Source organism: Rhipicephalus microplus, chromosome 1 (genome assembly GCF_043290135.1).
Source record: "Rhipicephalus microplus isolate Deutch F79 chromosome 1, USDA_Rmic, whole genome shotgun sequence".
NCBI classification, from domain to species: domain Eukaryota; kingdom Metazoa; phylum Arthropoda; class Arachnida; order Ixodida; family Ixodidae; genus Rhipicephalus; species Rhipicephalus microplus.
Window position 1 is genome coordinate 206,695,482 of NC_134700.1, and position 16,291 is coordinate 206,711,772.

Sequence of the window (16,291 nt, forward strand, 5' to 3'; positions counted from 1 at the left end):
ATATCGGTTATTATGAAATAAATGAGAAATAGCCTAACATTAGATATATTGTCAGGAATAAAATTTTACAACAAATTTTTGGATATAATGCACTTATTTTCACGTAAGATGCAAATCTGTTATAATGACATTTGAGTCTATCATAACACGAGCACCTTCAAAAGTCGTGCAAGTTAGGGTCAAGATATCAAAGTTAAAGAAAGATACTTGCCAACTTCAGTTGGATGGAATTCTGCTTCAAAGGTCGTGGTTGAAGTTCTTGTCACAGTTACGGGAACCTTTTTGCCTGATGGACCTACAGATGTGTTGGAAGTCAAACCCAGATGTTTAACCATGCAAACAATCATCACAGAATTTGAGTGCCTAAGTTAGCTTTTTACTACTATAAGTTTGTAGAGAGCAACTACAAAAAATAAATACATGCCAAAGGCAAAGTTCGACCTAATTTTAACTAGCAAAAGAAAGCATAAAGACAAGAATGACCACAAAGCATGCCAGCACAACTTTTTTTTTTTGTGTGTGGCACGAGGACTGAATGACACTCTTGTTTCCCAAATAGTCATAATAAGACTTCTAAAAATCGATGGTTCTGGTTCAAGTTAAGAGCCATATTGGATATATCATATCAGAGCATAAGTCTACTTAAGCTAAGGGTTAACCTATTGTCAGGATAATTAATGAGAATTAAATTGAATGCATTCGTTGAAAGAACACACAGTTTTCTTCTGGGCAGTTGAGATTGTTGCGGCACCTGGCGGAGCAAATTCCAACCACATGCTTCTTTCGACATGGCTTCTGAGATCTGCTTTGAGAGCGCAATGAAACACAAGTTGAATCTAACATACACCTGCATAACGCCAACGTGTAGGCGGACACCTTGACAACTAAGTCAAGAAATAGAGTTTCCTCCAATTTTGTTTTTTTATACTGTTGCTTTTACATCTTTAATGTTCTAATCCTCCTTCTTTTCTATTCTTTTCTATTCTCTTAAAGAACTGATCATTGTTTCGTCTGCATACTGAGTTTCATTTTTGCCAAGTTAGGATCGCACACTAAGCTTCAAGGTGTACGACCATACTCGATTGCGTCACTAATTCAAGGCACCGGGCAGCGCAAGGTTGAGATACCAAATGGCTCCTTACCCACAGCTGTGACTTTGCAGTCGGTACTCTCAGAGCCCTTGGAGTCGATGGTGAACTTGGCTGGCCGTGCAATTGAGGATGTTCTCAGTGACGCCCCGCTCACCATTGACTGGTTGCTGTCACTAACCTTAACGAAGAAAGGGCTTCCTGAAAAAAGAAAAAATAAGCGGAAAAGCATGCGCATCCTGAATACCAGTGGATAAATGGATGTAGGTGCAAGCCAAGAAAAATGAAGTCAGACAGTAAGACTTCACCTAATCTCTTGTGAAAGCACCTGGACTCATGTACTACAATCGAATGGGTGTTCTCCAAGTTGTTATTTCTGATGAGGAATTTGTTAGTGAAACTAATTTCTTGTATTGACAGTTATTTTTATTTGTAAAGTGTAACTCCCATAATAGTTTTTTTTTCAGCAGACTACAAGAAGTAAACTTTGCAGCCAGAAAATGCAACAAGGTGATTGCAATGAAACTGCCAGCCATCTGTCTAGCAAAAAGGCTAGACTTATGTTGTAGCTATGAAAACATACAGATTTATTTATTTATTTATTTATTTATTGTACCCTCAGGGCATACAGCATTATAGAGGGGAGTGGGTTTAGAAGACAAAAAATACAATTGAAACGTGAAAAACAAATCACATTCAGTACATGCGTACAACACTCGAGAACAACGTGTGAATGACAACGCTTACACAATATCTAAAAAAAAAAAGGAAGCACCGCGACAAATCAAACAAGGAATCAAAAAATCAAACAAGGAAGCACCGCGACAAAAAAAAAAAAATACCGTAATGACGATCTAACACACAAAGAAAGTACCGAGAAAAAAAAAAAATGAGGGTCATCGTGTGGTCTGAGGGTCATCGTGTGGTCTGTGGGGGTGGGGGGGATTTTAATGTATATACAGAATGCCACAATCACATTTAACTCTACAGTATGCGCACGAAGTATTGCCTCCACAGCGTTTCCAAAGAATGAGATTATACATAGAGTTTTGCTAACAAAGCATAGACACATCTTTGCGAGTAAAGCAAGGTCCAATAGGAAGTTTGGTAATGGTGAATCAAGCATAGTGCCTCTACTATTTAATGTGTTCAGAAACTATGCAACTTCATGCTAATCCTTTAAATGGAAGCAAGCAGTGATTCAGTGAACTAAGGTTCCTTCAATAAATAAATAAATAAATAAATAAATAAATAAATAAATAAATAAATCAGTAAATCAATCTGTATTATGAAGAGAGGATTGTTACAGGACATAAAATATACAGACTAGGTCCCAAAGTAGTAAACTGCAATGGGACCCTCAGAGATGGTTACAAATAAATAAAACAAGGATTAGTAGCAGCTTGAACCGTCTAGCAATACATACACGAAAAAGAAAAACAATAATGCATTGAATCCAAGTGTACAATATATGATGAGTACAATATACAACCAGGCAGTTCTGGCAAAATAAAAAAAGGAATATCATAAATTATAAAGGTTTGTACAAATAATAGCAGCTTTTACTTGATCTGACCTGGAACGGGTTCTCCATTGAACTTTACACTAAGGGTGTGTGTCAGGGGTTCACTTGGCTTGAAGTTGACCCGGAACTTGGCATTGCCTTCAGATTGGACGTAGTTGGGCACATTGCGGCCACCGACTGACACAATAATCTCCAAATTTCCAGCTCCTGCTTGGCTGGCATCAACTGCAACAAGCACACACGATTGATAAACACAATGACATGTCTTGCAAATGAGACTGTCGGTTTTCTTTAACAATAATTGTTGGGGTTTAACTTACGTAAATCATGATACGATTATGAGAGATGCCATAAGAGAAGGCTTCATAAATTTTGACCACAGGAAGTGTTTCAATGTGCACCTAAATCTATGCACATGGGCTTCAAGCACTTTCACCTCTATTAAATTTGAGGCTGCCACAGCTGGGATTCAATCCTGTGACCAGCAGCCAAGCACCATAATCACTAGGCCACCATGGCGGGCTGCAAATTTTCTAAGAACCTCAAATCAGAATTTCTGAAATACTATTTTTGACATACAGTCATTTATTTAAAAAAAATAACTCAAGATAGTTGCACTGTTCTGGAAGCACTAACCCACATTAAGCCGAGTTGGTTGACTATGAACAGAGCTGATGCCTTTGGCTGCAACTGCATATAGTTATACACAATATGTACCCTATAAAATTCTGCAAGGTATGAATGTCACTATATTTATATTTAAATAGGTTTATGTGGTACTCAGAACATTCACAAGTTATTCTCACAAGTGCACATACAATGGTGCCTACATGCCTAGTACTGTACTACAACATTGATTTGGGTTAATTTTTGCTTCAACATAAAAAAATGCCCTGACGAGTTTATTTTATTGATTTATGAGTGTATCAAGAGAACAGCACAGTTGAATAATGTCGGCCTTATGTAAGTGACACAAAGCAATAATGCTTTAAAAACTGTCGAATAATATTACAATGCAACCTCCAAGGAACTATCTACCATTCAGCAGACAAGAACTTTACAACTATATTTTGTATGCTGCATCGAAAGAGGTGTTTGGTACAAAGAGCCTTTTCATTTAGACTGCTTGCAAAAAAATTTAGGTCGTGCAATGAAAACGGTCAAATTGTGATACAATGTTTGTCAATGCTGTGCTTGTAGTGAAATTAGTTAAGCATGGACAGAAACTAAAAACTAGAGTGTAACGAATTGGATAGCAGCTATTCACTTATAAAAATAATTTTATGAAGACTCACTGGTGAAGTAGACAGGTCGTCCAACAACTCCAGTTCCAATGTCAGCCACGCGTACTTTGGAGGCATCATAGACCTTGCTCATGAAAGGGCTTCCCGGTAGGGAGTGGCCACCCAGCTCAAGCTCTATAGTATGGTCCCCTGAGAAAAGTCATAGCAAAATAGCATTGCTGAGAATGTACACACTACTTTTGCTTATTATGTACACACTACATTCTGATGTACACACTACAATGTACACACTACAAGATCGCTGAGAATGTACACACTACTTTTGCTAATGTTGTTGTTTTTTGCGAAAGTACAACACAATTTTCATAGGAAGACAATAGTTTTCTGTCACTCAAATAATATGGAACCTAAATATAGCTAGCCAACACCTAGATTGCACCTTGCCAAAAGAAGTTGTCATTGTAGTTCATAGACACACAGAGAGAGAGAGGAAAAGTTCATTGGATAATGGTTAGGTAATGAACGTGCAGCATTTTCCAAATATCATGTAAAGCCTTTCAAGAGCAGCTGAAAAACTAATATATTGCTGCTAATGTATCATACCTGTAATAGAGCATGCTACTACTTGACAACCCATTAAATAAAAAAAACAGCTGTTTCACTAGAATACTGGGTCAAATCAAAAAAGGATTCATGTAGGTGCATTGGGCAAATACGTTTGCTTGTTAAATGATGGTGGGAGCTTATGCGCGTTTAAGGCACTTAATTTTACCATACTGTGTGCCTCTGCTTTTGAGCCAAAAACTTGAATGTACAGGCTAATTTCAGAGAATGTTCTGATATCAATACTCAGCCAAGGACAACACCTTAGATGAAAGTAACAGCCTGTTATTTTACATGAAGCATAGCGTTCACATTGGCAAAGCAAAAACTTCCATCCCTAAACAGAACACACAGAACAGTCATAGCATATGCAGGAATAATGACCTTCTTAGGTTGTCACCAAGTATAGTAGTTACAGCTCCTCCAAACTTTTTTTTTCGCATTTTTTTAAAGCTAGCGCATGATAGTGACATGTCATTTTTTACATATTTATATACCGTAAAATCCCGAGCAAGCGCCTCCCTCCCTTTTGCGGGATATCTGAAATAAGTGCCAAAAAAGTAGTAGTGACCGATCCGGTATTGAGTAAGAGTCCTCCCCCTGAGTCTGGTATTATCTTTCACCGTACGTGAATGCACTTGCTCCGCATTTTACGGTAGAGGGTAAAATTTTGGCCGCTTGGAAAACTCACCAACTTCTGTTGGGGTGTACTCAACACGATAACCACTGTGATGATTCCCTGTCACGTGAGTCTTCAGTGAAACTTGGTTGGGACCTTTCAAAGAAAAGTGACAAGTGGGAAATTCATGGTCAAAGTATGTGCTCTATACACATGACCCTTTGTTAATCAGATAACTCATTCATTCACACTATTAGCTAAGACACAAACCCTTCCATTCACACCTCCTGTGCTAGGCAATAGACCAAAGAATCACAAGTAACAAAATGCTACGCCAATAAATTAAGTGAGCTAAAAGTGTAGAAATGTGCTAGATCATGTTATTTTATGATGACCGAAGTTCAATAGTATGGTGAAAAACTAACTGAAGAAAACAGACAAATGATTTTCATATCCTAGGCATAAGTCAAATTCTCGCAGGCATATTAACGAAGCATAATGAACAAAACAGTGACATTGCCTAAACACTTATAGAAGCAACAAGTAAAAATATTCATCATGCTCTAAAACTTGAGAAAGCAAATGCAAATATGAACATGAGTGACCTGCATATGCTGAAAACCATTTGCTACTCTAAGTGGCCTACAAGCTGAAAATGCAGACATTCACTATACAGAACAACTCTGCTTGTATGAACCAGCAAGGGCACAAATAATTAACGAAGTTTGGAAGATGCATTACAGTGTGACAGTTACAGAGGAGTGTCTGCACAGGTACATGACTGCTGAGACCCGTGACTCAAAAGCCCGAGCAGATGGGCAATCGGCAAAGTGAAAGGGTACTCTCACCTGTCTTAATGCATGCTGCTGACAATGAGGTATGCAAGTGAGCACTGACAAGCAAGACAAAAGAAAGGAGAGGAGGAAACAATACAGAACAACACGAGTCGCTGAACAGAGAGCACACAGACAGATGTCTCGCACGGTTCCGGGGAGCAGCACAGCCTACCTCTTGGCTCGTACCAACAGGACTGGGTACAATACGGCTGCAGGAACCCTCCCCTTCTGAGAGCAGCCAACCACTACGCGAGGACACGCTCACGGAAAGGTAAACAGTGCTACCAAGCGGACACCAACTCACATCGAGAATGTAGAGGTGAGGGAAAAAGAAAGGGGTGTTTAGAAAGAAAAAAAAAAAAGAGGTAGTAAAAGCGTATTCTAGAATGAGAAGAGTGTGGAAGGAAGAACAATAGCTGAGGTGAGGCCACCAATGTGAAAAATAAGAAAAACGAAAGATAGAAGGAAGAATGGCATAAGGAGTAAAGCACTGACTACGAAGGGGCATTAAAGAAAAAAATACAGTCTGGGAAGAAAACAAAAGCAAAAGAAGCAGCATAATGGACGAGGGTGAGAAAAGAAAAGGACAACAAGACAGTAGCTCCCAGAAGTGCAGGAAGAAGAAAGGAGGAGGAAGGGAGGGAGGGAGTCAGCCTAGGTCGGTCGCGCAAGAGCGCACACACAATTGCAGGTAGAGGAGGAAGGGTGCAACGTGTGGCAGCAAGGTGATCGAGAAGCGTGTCGAAACGCAAGAGTGATCCCACCTCCCCTGCGCACACGCCACACACGTAAGCGTAAGCGGCGCGTTCCTCTGATCCCCTCAAGCAGAAGAGACGGAACCCCTTTCAAGGCGCCATGAGAGTTCTGCCTGGCTCATTCCAGATCCAGCGTAGTGTTTGCAGTTCTCTTGAGCAAACTCATTTTATCCGACTCTCGCATCTCTCATCATTTCTTTTCTTCATTTTCCTATTACATTTTTAGATACTGCTTGAACAGCTTCCGAGTTTCTGGATGCAGAAGTTCCTGTTTGTATAGGGTTTTGTTGGTGGCCCGACATAGAGCTTAGCGTGTGCAGTGAATTGAAAAGGATTAAAATATAATGTGAGCAAGCTATGCGACCTTCCGTGCGTGCCTGCATTTGTGTGCACCAGAGCATTCTAATAACGCACAGCCTGTCCACCAGCCCACTTTTATAACATAGGGGCATTCTAGTAATGTTTGCTAGCAACAGTTATTAATATTGTACATAGTTTATTTTATAAAGCCCTGTACAGAGGAAAAGAACACTAAACAGCATTACAACTCTACGGAATGTGAATAAGACAAATCTAAACTCTTCTTTTTTTTTTTTTTTTCAGAGCAGTGATGGGACGACAAGAAATTGAAAACATAATTTAACTCTGGCCTAATTTTCTTCTCACAGCATTTAAAATAACAAAGCACATTTAGAGTGCATAAATGACATTAGGAATTGAAACTTTGGGTAATATCAGAAGTTTGTCTTACGTAGAAGATACCTTTACTTTAGTACCCAGAATATATTGTTATGCAGGTAAGGTTCATACGTAGACTTGGTTATTCCAATATGCATTTTGCAATTTTTGGGTGTGTATGCATGTGCAGTGACAAAGCCTTCTGTTTTCTGCAACCACTTCTATGTGCATTTATTTTCTGCGGGAAGTGCTATAAAGTGGCTAACTTAAGGAGGACTTATATTAAAATTCAGTTAAAAAAAAAATTGGTAACGCTAAGTGCCCACAGTTCGCTGGATTCTTGTTCACATTTCGACACTTTCTTTTTTGTATAAAGACCTAATGCATGAGCATAATTTGTCATGCAGGCTCAATGATAGTTATGTTACCATTGTTTTTTACCTGTAGCTTGAATAAACGCAAAACTGCCAATTCTGATCGATTAGTATTTTTCAATTTCCTGAGGATTATCTTGATCGAAAAGAAAGAAAGCCCATTGGCAACAATAAATAAACATGATTTAGCACTAAGACAGCAAATTGCCTCGAGTGTATTATCACAAATTTTGTGGTAATCTTGAAGCCTTGGGTACTTATTTTCCATTCCATAAAAAAAAAATGAAGTTTACTAAAATGTAGTTATTTGTTCATAACATTCAGTGAAGCATGGCCATGGTCTGTGACATAGCAGTGCGCTAGACGAAGAATGTGAATATCGCAACAATGCCTGCTTTATAACTTTCATGAGGTTTTACAGGATGCTTATCCTCCACACTTAGTGCATGACCACCTTATCTCCTGGTCCAGAACCTTTATTTATCATTAAAACTTAGCAGTCTCATTTAGTTTTCCTTTATCAACTAGGACATATTAATAACAAAATTTCTATAGAGTAAGCATAAAAGGACCATAGAAGTCAATTTATTTCATCAGATGTCTAGATTGACAGGTGTGCATTAAATCTATGAGTAACTGTGTGAAAGATGCTTGTCATATGCTGCGTTTGCATCCAGCAATGAAGGCTGCAAAATAAAAAGTGCGTGATTGGGCTAGATTGTAGGTAGATAGACTAGCACACTGACTATGAACAGTTAGCGATAAACTAAGTTCTGCAGACAATACTTGCAGTTCATTAATGAAGTAGGACTGAAAACATTTATTCAACAGCAATGTGCATATGACACACTGTGCACTTAAATCATAAAAATGTGTAAAACTAACAAGTTTTGTGCTTAGGATAGCCACCAAGCCTCAAAATGCTTACCCATTACTGAAGCCGATAATTGCCCGACATCTTGTCCATGGGTGTCGACAACAAATGCAGCAGGCCGGTTGATAGCCACTCGTTCGACACCCTCTCCAACAACCTTTACTTTGGACAAATCCGCCACTTGGCACTCGAATGGGCTGCCTACAAGTCACATATTAGATATAACTTGTCATCAGCTTAGACCAGTTTACTGCCGACCTATGCGGCCATCGATAAACATGAAACTCTCTCTGTCAAGGATAGAGTAATGTCAGACATCTGATCATATGTTAGATGAGGTGACTAGTTGTGAAACCTACATGTATGAATCAAGCACCCAGCTGACTGAGTAATTTGCATAGATGCTGGAAGGATTCTACCTGTGCATTTCACAGTCAATAAATTTTGACCATAATGTTATCAAAATGTATGAACATATTCAACATTTCACATGCTGCTGTACAATCAAATGATGAGCACAATATATACAATGTGCAAACAGTGGGTACAATGGGCAAACAGCATATGCTACCTAGCTCATTGCAATACTGAGGTAATCCCAGTAATACCAACTTATCCACATTATGAAGACAAAAATAGACTATCCAGAAAAGAATAGTGCAAAAAAGCATACCTGGCACATGGTCTCCATTGAAGCGGACATCAATAGCATGTGGCCGGTCATCAGTGGGAGTAAATGTAATGGCATACTGTGTGGGTGACTGAGCCTGGGGAGTAGTGGGGACTCGGCCATTGTTCACCATGACCTCAAGATTTCCGGGACCCGCATGAGCCGTTTCCACTGCAGAGTCAACGTGGTACATAAGAACAAGAGTGAGGTCAAAACAAATAAAGCTGGACCCTCCGCAGAGGTCATGTGTTCAGAGAACAGCAAGTCATGATTACTGTAAAAAGGCGAGCATGGGCACTAGTAAATTCCTCTCAAGACATTCATTCTGCTCAAACTTTATACACATGTAGCAGCTAAGGTGATAAACCTGTTTTACAAAAGCTAATAAATAATAATACATTCGGACCTCATCATAACAAATATGCATTTTACAAAAAAATAAGTTCACTACATCTGAAAATTCGCCTTAAATATACATTATAACACTATATATATATTACAAGACTATTTTTCATTTACTTTATTATAACCAATATTTCGTTATATCCAGGTTCATTATATTGAGGTTTGAGTGTAATACCTTCACACAAGCTGATTGCACTTACCAAGGAAAGTGACAGGTTTCCCTACAAATCCTCTGGGCACATCACGAACTTTGATTTGATGAGCGTCAAAGACTTTGCAGACGAATGGGCTGCCAGTGATTGGAGATCCTTGGTGGGACACGTGGATCTTGTGCTCCCCTGCCATAGAAAACCATTGATGTAGTTCCATCAATTTTACCAAGCAGTGAAGCGTGCATCCTCAATTCAGTGTTCTTTAAAAAAGCATTTAGAACAACATGGTTTACTTTAGTTACAGGACTAAGAGCGATACAGAGCCTTACAGACACAAGTTCTTCGCCCCATCTTGGATGTGCTATGCCAATGGCAGTGTGACCCACTAAAAAGTCCGTCGTGCTACCTTAGTTGACCTTCTCGCTACTCCCGCATATACACTTGAACTTTCCTTGTCCTTTCAAATTTTCCCCTATAAGTCTTGCCCAGTGTACAGACAATCACACAGTTACAGAGCTAGTAAACGAACAAAACCCTGTTCATTAAAAATAGGGTATGCTACCATTTCAAGTGACAATACAGAGCAGCTGAAAATTGACACATGAACGCTTACCAGCCTTGGTGGGTGAGAATTCAACCTTGATGTTTCTGTCTCCAGCATCCTTGAGCGAACAAGGCAGTGGAGAACTGTCGGGGCCTGCACGCATGAGCACTGGTCAAAAGTATGCAGCTTTTCGTACCGGAGGCCTCTTGAGCCACACAAAGTTCCTTGAAGTTCTCTTAGGTTTGCAGAGGCTACCAAGCAATTGGTGTATGCTATGGTTCACAGCAAAAGAAAACGCTCAAGTGTGCACCTCTCGTATAGCTGACACCCTAATGGCAAGTGGCTTTGAAAAACAGTGTCTGTGAAGTAATGTACAGATGTGTCGAAAGGAGTCGGTACTTCCAAACCCGAGTCATCGGCTTCAATCAAAGGCCACTGCTTTTCTGAGAGGGCAAAATTCCAACAAACTGCATGAGAGTGTTCTCGACATATACGAAAGAACCTCCAAAACACAGAAGCTAGAAAAACTTCCCGATTACTGCCATCAATTATCAGAGGGCAAAGCAGAACACAAATCAAAGGATGCATTATCCTCATGCGCAATTCACGTACACCGACTAGCCAATAAGCATGCTTGCATTTGAAACAAACTACTAAAAACAAAAAAAGCACAAAAACCAGTGTAGCTTAATTCATCTCAACTAGGAAAAAAGTGGCAATATTTCAAACATCACTTGCCTTCAACTTTCACAGTTAGATCCTGCTCTCTTCCTGCAGCATTCTGGACGACAAAGCCAACCACTTTGTTCACCGAAGCAGCAGCTAATGTGGAGACGTCCATTGCTGTGATCTTTCCACCATCAAGAACTTTTACCTTGAAGGGACTTCCTACAGAAGATAAGTGTACTTGTAGTTTATATTACATTTATTTTGTGAACGCGGGTAATTTGCAAATGTAATCACTACTTTCTAACCAAAGAAAGATAATAACTATACACAAAGGATATGATCGAGTCACATATGCGAACTTGCATAAATGCATTAATAATTTCAAATTAGCATTCATAGGTTTCAGCATTTATAAGTTTCGTTATTGTTATTATCAGGATGGCAAAGTTTTTCCATCATGCATTATTCTTTTATTCTTATTTACTTTTGCTTTTGAAGATAATTTCCCACATTAAATTGCTAGCTGTAAATTGCTTGCTGTGTAAGACACACACGGACACACATGAGAGGATGCTTGACTTGAAATGACAAGAAATTTTTTTTATTGAGCTAATGTCAGACTGTACACCAGTGCATGAAATTAAGAGCAAAAAAGACCCAATCCAAAGAGCATAAAAATTGGCCGCTATCTGGCACTGCAAACATGAACGTCCAGTGAAGCTGTATCAAACACCACACATGCTGGAAGTGGGGGTATGTTTTATTATTACATTAGAGTAACAGTAGTGATAATCGCTTTGTGGTCAGTGCTGTAGACAGTAATTGGTCCTACAACCATTTTCAGCAAGAAAAATTTGTTCCTTTCATCAAGCATTGCACTCGTGCTGTTTTTTTGGTGTCTTTAATTTTCATGGTCTGCTCATTTAGAACGAACTGAATGAGTAGCTAGATGGGTCTTTCTTATATATAAGAAAACAGAAAATTTAGGGAGAAGTTAGGCTTACAATGTCACTAAAAACCCCGATGTGAAGGGCATAGTAGCTGCAACCTAATCTTTATAGGAAACGCATGGGAAGGGTGTCCCACTGTTCACAGGTGCCTTAATATTTATCATGCAGTTTTGATTCTTGTTCTGTGATTTTCTTTACTGAAGTGAATACTGAGCTCTATGTATGCCTGATTGCAAAGGAAGATGTGCCATTTGGCTTGAATTGTTAAAAGGCCCTTAAATTACCAAAGGTAAAAGTTCAGTTTTGATGTTGCAGTTGTGCACAAGTCCACAGCAAACGCAATCATCAGCTTGCCTGTACATCCCTCTGAATGCCTTTCCTTGGCATTTGAGGTGAAAATGCAAGGATCACGTACGCTTGCTAGCCGAGAAGCACACGAGCGTCCGTTAGTGGTTTGAAGGCAGTTTAACCTGGCATTTTGTATTTACACTGCGAAATGTTCTGACAAACGAAAGGTATACAGCTTCACTGGGAAAAAAAATTGGTTCGGTGATATGCTGTCATGAAAAGGAAAGAAAAAAAAGTTGTCTGTACCTGGCACAGGTTCCTTGTTGAAGCTGATGCTGATGATGTGGTCAGATCCATCATTAGGCACAAAGGAAACAGCAAACTTGGCCCCACCCATGGGGTGAACCACAGTGGGGACATCACGATTGCGGGAGGTCACCGAGATGGCAAGGTTGCCTTCACCAGCACACCCCACATCAACTGTAAAGAGGTTGCATGACGGAAGAATGCTGTGCACATGAAATTCAACCGAGCAACATTCATTGTTGCCAGCCCGAAGGGCATGGCCAACACGCCAGTCTTCCTATGCCTTTACAAATGCAATATAATTTGAATTGGGTTAGCCTTAGTGCATACCGAAAGAGTGTATTTGTGTACTGTACTAACACCAAGTGCCATCATCCACAAGCAAGAGAGCACTTTTGCTCAGATGCTCACCTGTAAACTGGACTGGTTTTCCAAGTGTGCCTTGGGATACGGCACTCACATCCACCTTGTGAGCATTGTAAGCTTTTACTGTCGCAGGCATTCCTGCCAGTAGCTTTCCACCATGCTCCACTTGTACCATGTATGGGCCTGCAAGCCAGCACAGAAGTAATGGCATCGCTTAGCCATACTGCTAATTCTAGAGTAACCACCTCATGCCTTTTTTCATTCACCAAGCACAGAGTGGGTTTGAAACACTAGCTTCAGTATAATAACAAGTTGCATAAAATGTTAAGTTCCATGCACAAATAGACAAAGCTATAGGGACCTTTGTTGTCATTGTCCTTAAAGGGACACTAAAGTAAAATAACAATTCATGTCAGAGTGAATTCCCAGTGTATGACAATATCTAAAACGACAATGTTATCAACAGCAGGGCCCTACTTACCAAGAAATTAAGGTGAACACGCGAAAACACATGTTCCAGGAGTGGGACATTCCCAAAATGATCCCAATGACGTCAGAGTAACCACCTACAATTAATCTTCAGTAATCCAACTAGCTGCACTAAATAATGCAGCTTACAAGCATCAAGAGATGTACTAAAATGCTGCTTGTTCATTAATGTTTGATTCATGGAAAAGAGAACCGCTGGACGTTACTATGGGGAATGCTGCGAATGGTTCAAAAGTTTCATTTTTGCCTGGTTAAACTAGACAGGTCATGCCATCTAGTAGGGCCCAGTTGAGCCAAGAATCTGCCATCTTGGAGGCCATGACAAGAAAGTGTTTCATCGTCGTTGTTGCCACTGTGGATCCTGCTACTTTTGCTCTGCTAGCTGCTACTAGTGTCAGCAGCTGCGCAGTAAAGCCGGGCAATGTGCCGCACGATAACATTGACGTGAAAGTTGCTAACGCTATGTGAACCACTAAAATGGGACTTTATTTCAGAATAAGCACCTCCTTGGCACAAAAGTAGCTTTACGAGGTTCCTGGACAGCTATTTCAGCAATGAACATCGACTTAACATTTGCCTTTAGTGTCCCTTTAAAGGGACACTAAAGGCAAGTAACAATTTACATCAGAGTGAAACCTCAATGTATGACAACATCCGAAACGACAATATTATCAACAACAGTGCACCACTTACCGAGAAATTAAGGTAAATGCTCAAGAACACAAGCGCCGCAGTAGGACATATTCAAAATGATCCCGATGACATCAGACGAACCGCCTACAATTAATCACTAGTAATCACTGCACTAAATAAAGAACCTTCTGTACATCAAAGATGAATAAAATACTGCTTGTTCATTTATGTTTGATTCATGGAAAAAAAGAACCGCCAGACGTTACTATGGGGAATGGCGCGAGTGGTTCAAAAATTTAATTTTCGCATGGTTACACGGGACAGGTGGTGCCATCTAGAGGGGCGCATTGGAAAAAAAAAAAAAAAAAACGGTCTGCAATCTTGAAGCCAATGGCTGCTTTTAGTCTGCTGCTACTAGCGCAGTAAAGCCGGGCAACATTGCGCATGGCACGAGTGACGTGAGCCGGTCCGGTCGGTCTGCTCCTTGAGGTGGGTAATTTGAACTGTGCTAACTCGATGCGGACCACTAAAATGTGATTTTATTTTCGAAATAGGCCCTTCTTTAGCACAAAAGTAACACTACGAGGTTTCTGGACCGCTATTTCAACAATCAACGTCGACTTAATAGCTGACTTTAGTGTCCCTTTAAATGTCTGTCCAAGCTGTACTGAACAACTGTACAATGTGAACAAACAATTCACACCAGTTCACTGAACGATGTGCTCTTTAGAACTAGATGAGTGCTCCTCATTCAAATTGCCCAGTAGCAAGATTTTTTTTTCCCGAAATGTTGCTTCTAGCATTTTGTTTGTGTTTTGCTACGTGGATGTCTGTTGCTCATAATAGTGAATGGTACCAACACAACTTCCAATTATCGTTCTTTTTCCACCTCTTCAGAAACAGGCTTTCATTCAGATCAATTTCCATGCCGAGCACACATCCATACTTGCTTGCAGACAACTCATTTTTGTTGTCTACATTTGCACTCAGAGCCTGAAAATTCATATACATGGTGAACGGCACATGCAAAGCCACCTATTGCAACACTACCCCAAGAACGAGCACTATCACTATCTTGATAGACAGTGGTAACATCGTATCTTGGGATGGTTAATGAATAATGTAATTACAGTTGAACCCCTTTATTAGATACACTGATGTAATAGACGAATGGATGTAAGAGACACCAGTGTGCCTACATTTAAACAGGAATTGATAAGAAAATGCACAGGTGGTAGCCTGCTTATAAGAGACAACCCCAATAAAAGACAAGAATTGCTCGCCGGCGCATGTTTCTCATAAAGGGGTTTAACTGTAATAGTCTTGTGCCAGTGTGTCCATAACAATAACTGTGGTACCATAAGCATGCACTGCCACTTTCTCTTAGATAAGCATTTCTGTTCCACTTAAATTATTTGTGAGCTTCTGGGCTAAATTTTATTGCTTGAGAATGCTCACATACCTAACAATGATAAAGATGTGAGCTCTAAATCTAATTACTGCAACACAGTTTTCATAAGACAGTCACTTAAGACATCTTAAGACAGTCACTGCATCTTATTATACACTCTCTCTCACTTTTTTTCTAGAAGTGAGTACACATTTTGGTATGTCAAAAATTTTTTTCTTCCAGTTATGTAACTTCACATAAAACCAGTAAGAGATTTTAAAAATGTGGAAGTTAGGTATCAGGCTTTTTACTTGTTTGATAGTAATTATACCTTATCATATGTTTAGGCAAGTTTCACATGGGGCATGCATTAAAATACCCAATTTTACCTGATGGTTTAGTTAAGCTCTTCCTGTTTTTGATAATCTCTGATAAAATAAAGCCTCAGAACAAAGCTGCAAAACTTGAAACCAGGTGTACCTGGCTGAAATGATGAGCATATTGTTGCAATTTAGACACATTAAAAAAATGAGCAAAGACTGACAGAGCAGTTAGGTCATCAATTCACGTAGACATCGCTCTCACAGAGCAAAGCATGTGCAAAAGGCAGTCATATCCAATGCAATGACACTTACCGACTTCATCGGGGATGAACTCGACATTCAACCCTCCTCTTGAACTGCGGCTTACTTTGGCAGGAATCTTTTTGTCATGCGGAGCTACAGAAGAATAGTACAAAGTCAGAAATTAGTTTGCAGTTATCCATTTTCATTCCACCATTCATGAATTGAAGTTTTTCAAGACAGATCTGTCTCTACCAGAATAGTTGCAAC

At 39.7% G+C, this 16,291-nt stretch overlaps 1 protein-coding gene across 2 annotated transcripts in view; it reads right to left on the reverse strand.

The window, feature by feature from the left end:
• The window catches only part of jbug (filamin-type immunoglobulin domains fbug), a 171,876-nt gene that overhangs the window by 20,835 nt on the left and 134,750 nt on the right, over window positions 1-16,291 (reverse strand). For both annotated transcript variants that reach the window (XM_075891036.1, XM_075891039.1), the window contains 13 exons: window positions 16,094-16,177; window positions 12,992-13,129; window positions 12,581-12,754; window positions 11,106-11,255; window positions 10,437-10,520; window positions 9,872-10,009; window positions 9,270-9,437; window positions 8,651-8,797; window positions 5,152-5,235; window positions 3,909-4,046; window positions 2,665-2,838; window positions 1,143-1,289; window positions 212-295 (listed from right to left, as the gene is read on the reverse strand). In XM_075891036.1, coding sequence (XP_075747151.1) covers window positions 212-295; window positions 1,143-1,289; window positions 2,665-2,838; window positions 3,909-4,046; window positions 5,152-5,235; window positions 8,651-8,797; window positions 9,270-9,437; window positions 9,872-10,009; window positions 10,437-10,520; window positions 11,106-11,255; window positions 12,581-12,754; window positions 12,992-13,129; window positions 16,094-16,177 — 1,710 coding nt within the window. The remainder of the gene's footprint in view (window positions 1-211; window positions 296-1,142; window positions 1,290-2,664; window positions 2,839-3,908; window positions 4,047-5,151; window positions 5,236-8,650; window positions 8,798-9,269; window positions 9,438-9,871; window positions 10,010-10,436; window positions 10,521-11,105; window positions 11,256-12,580; window positions 12,755-12,991; window positions 13,130-16,093; window positions 16,178-16,291) is intronic.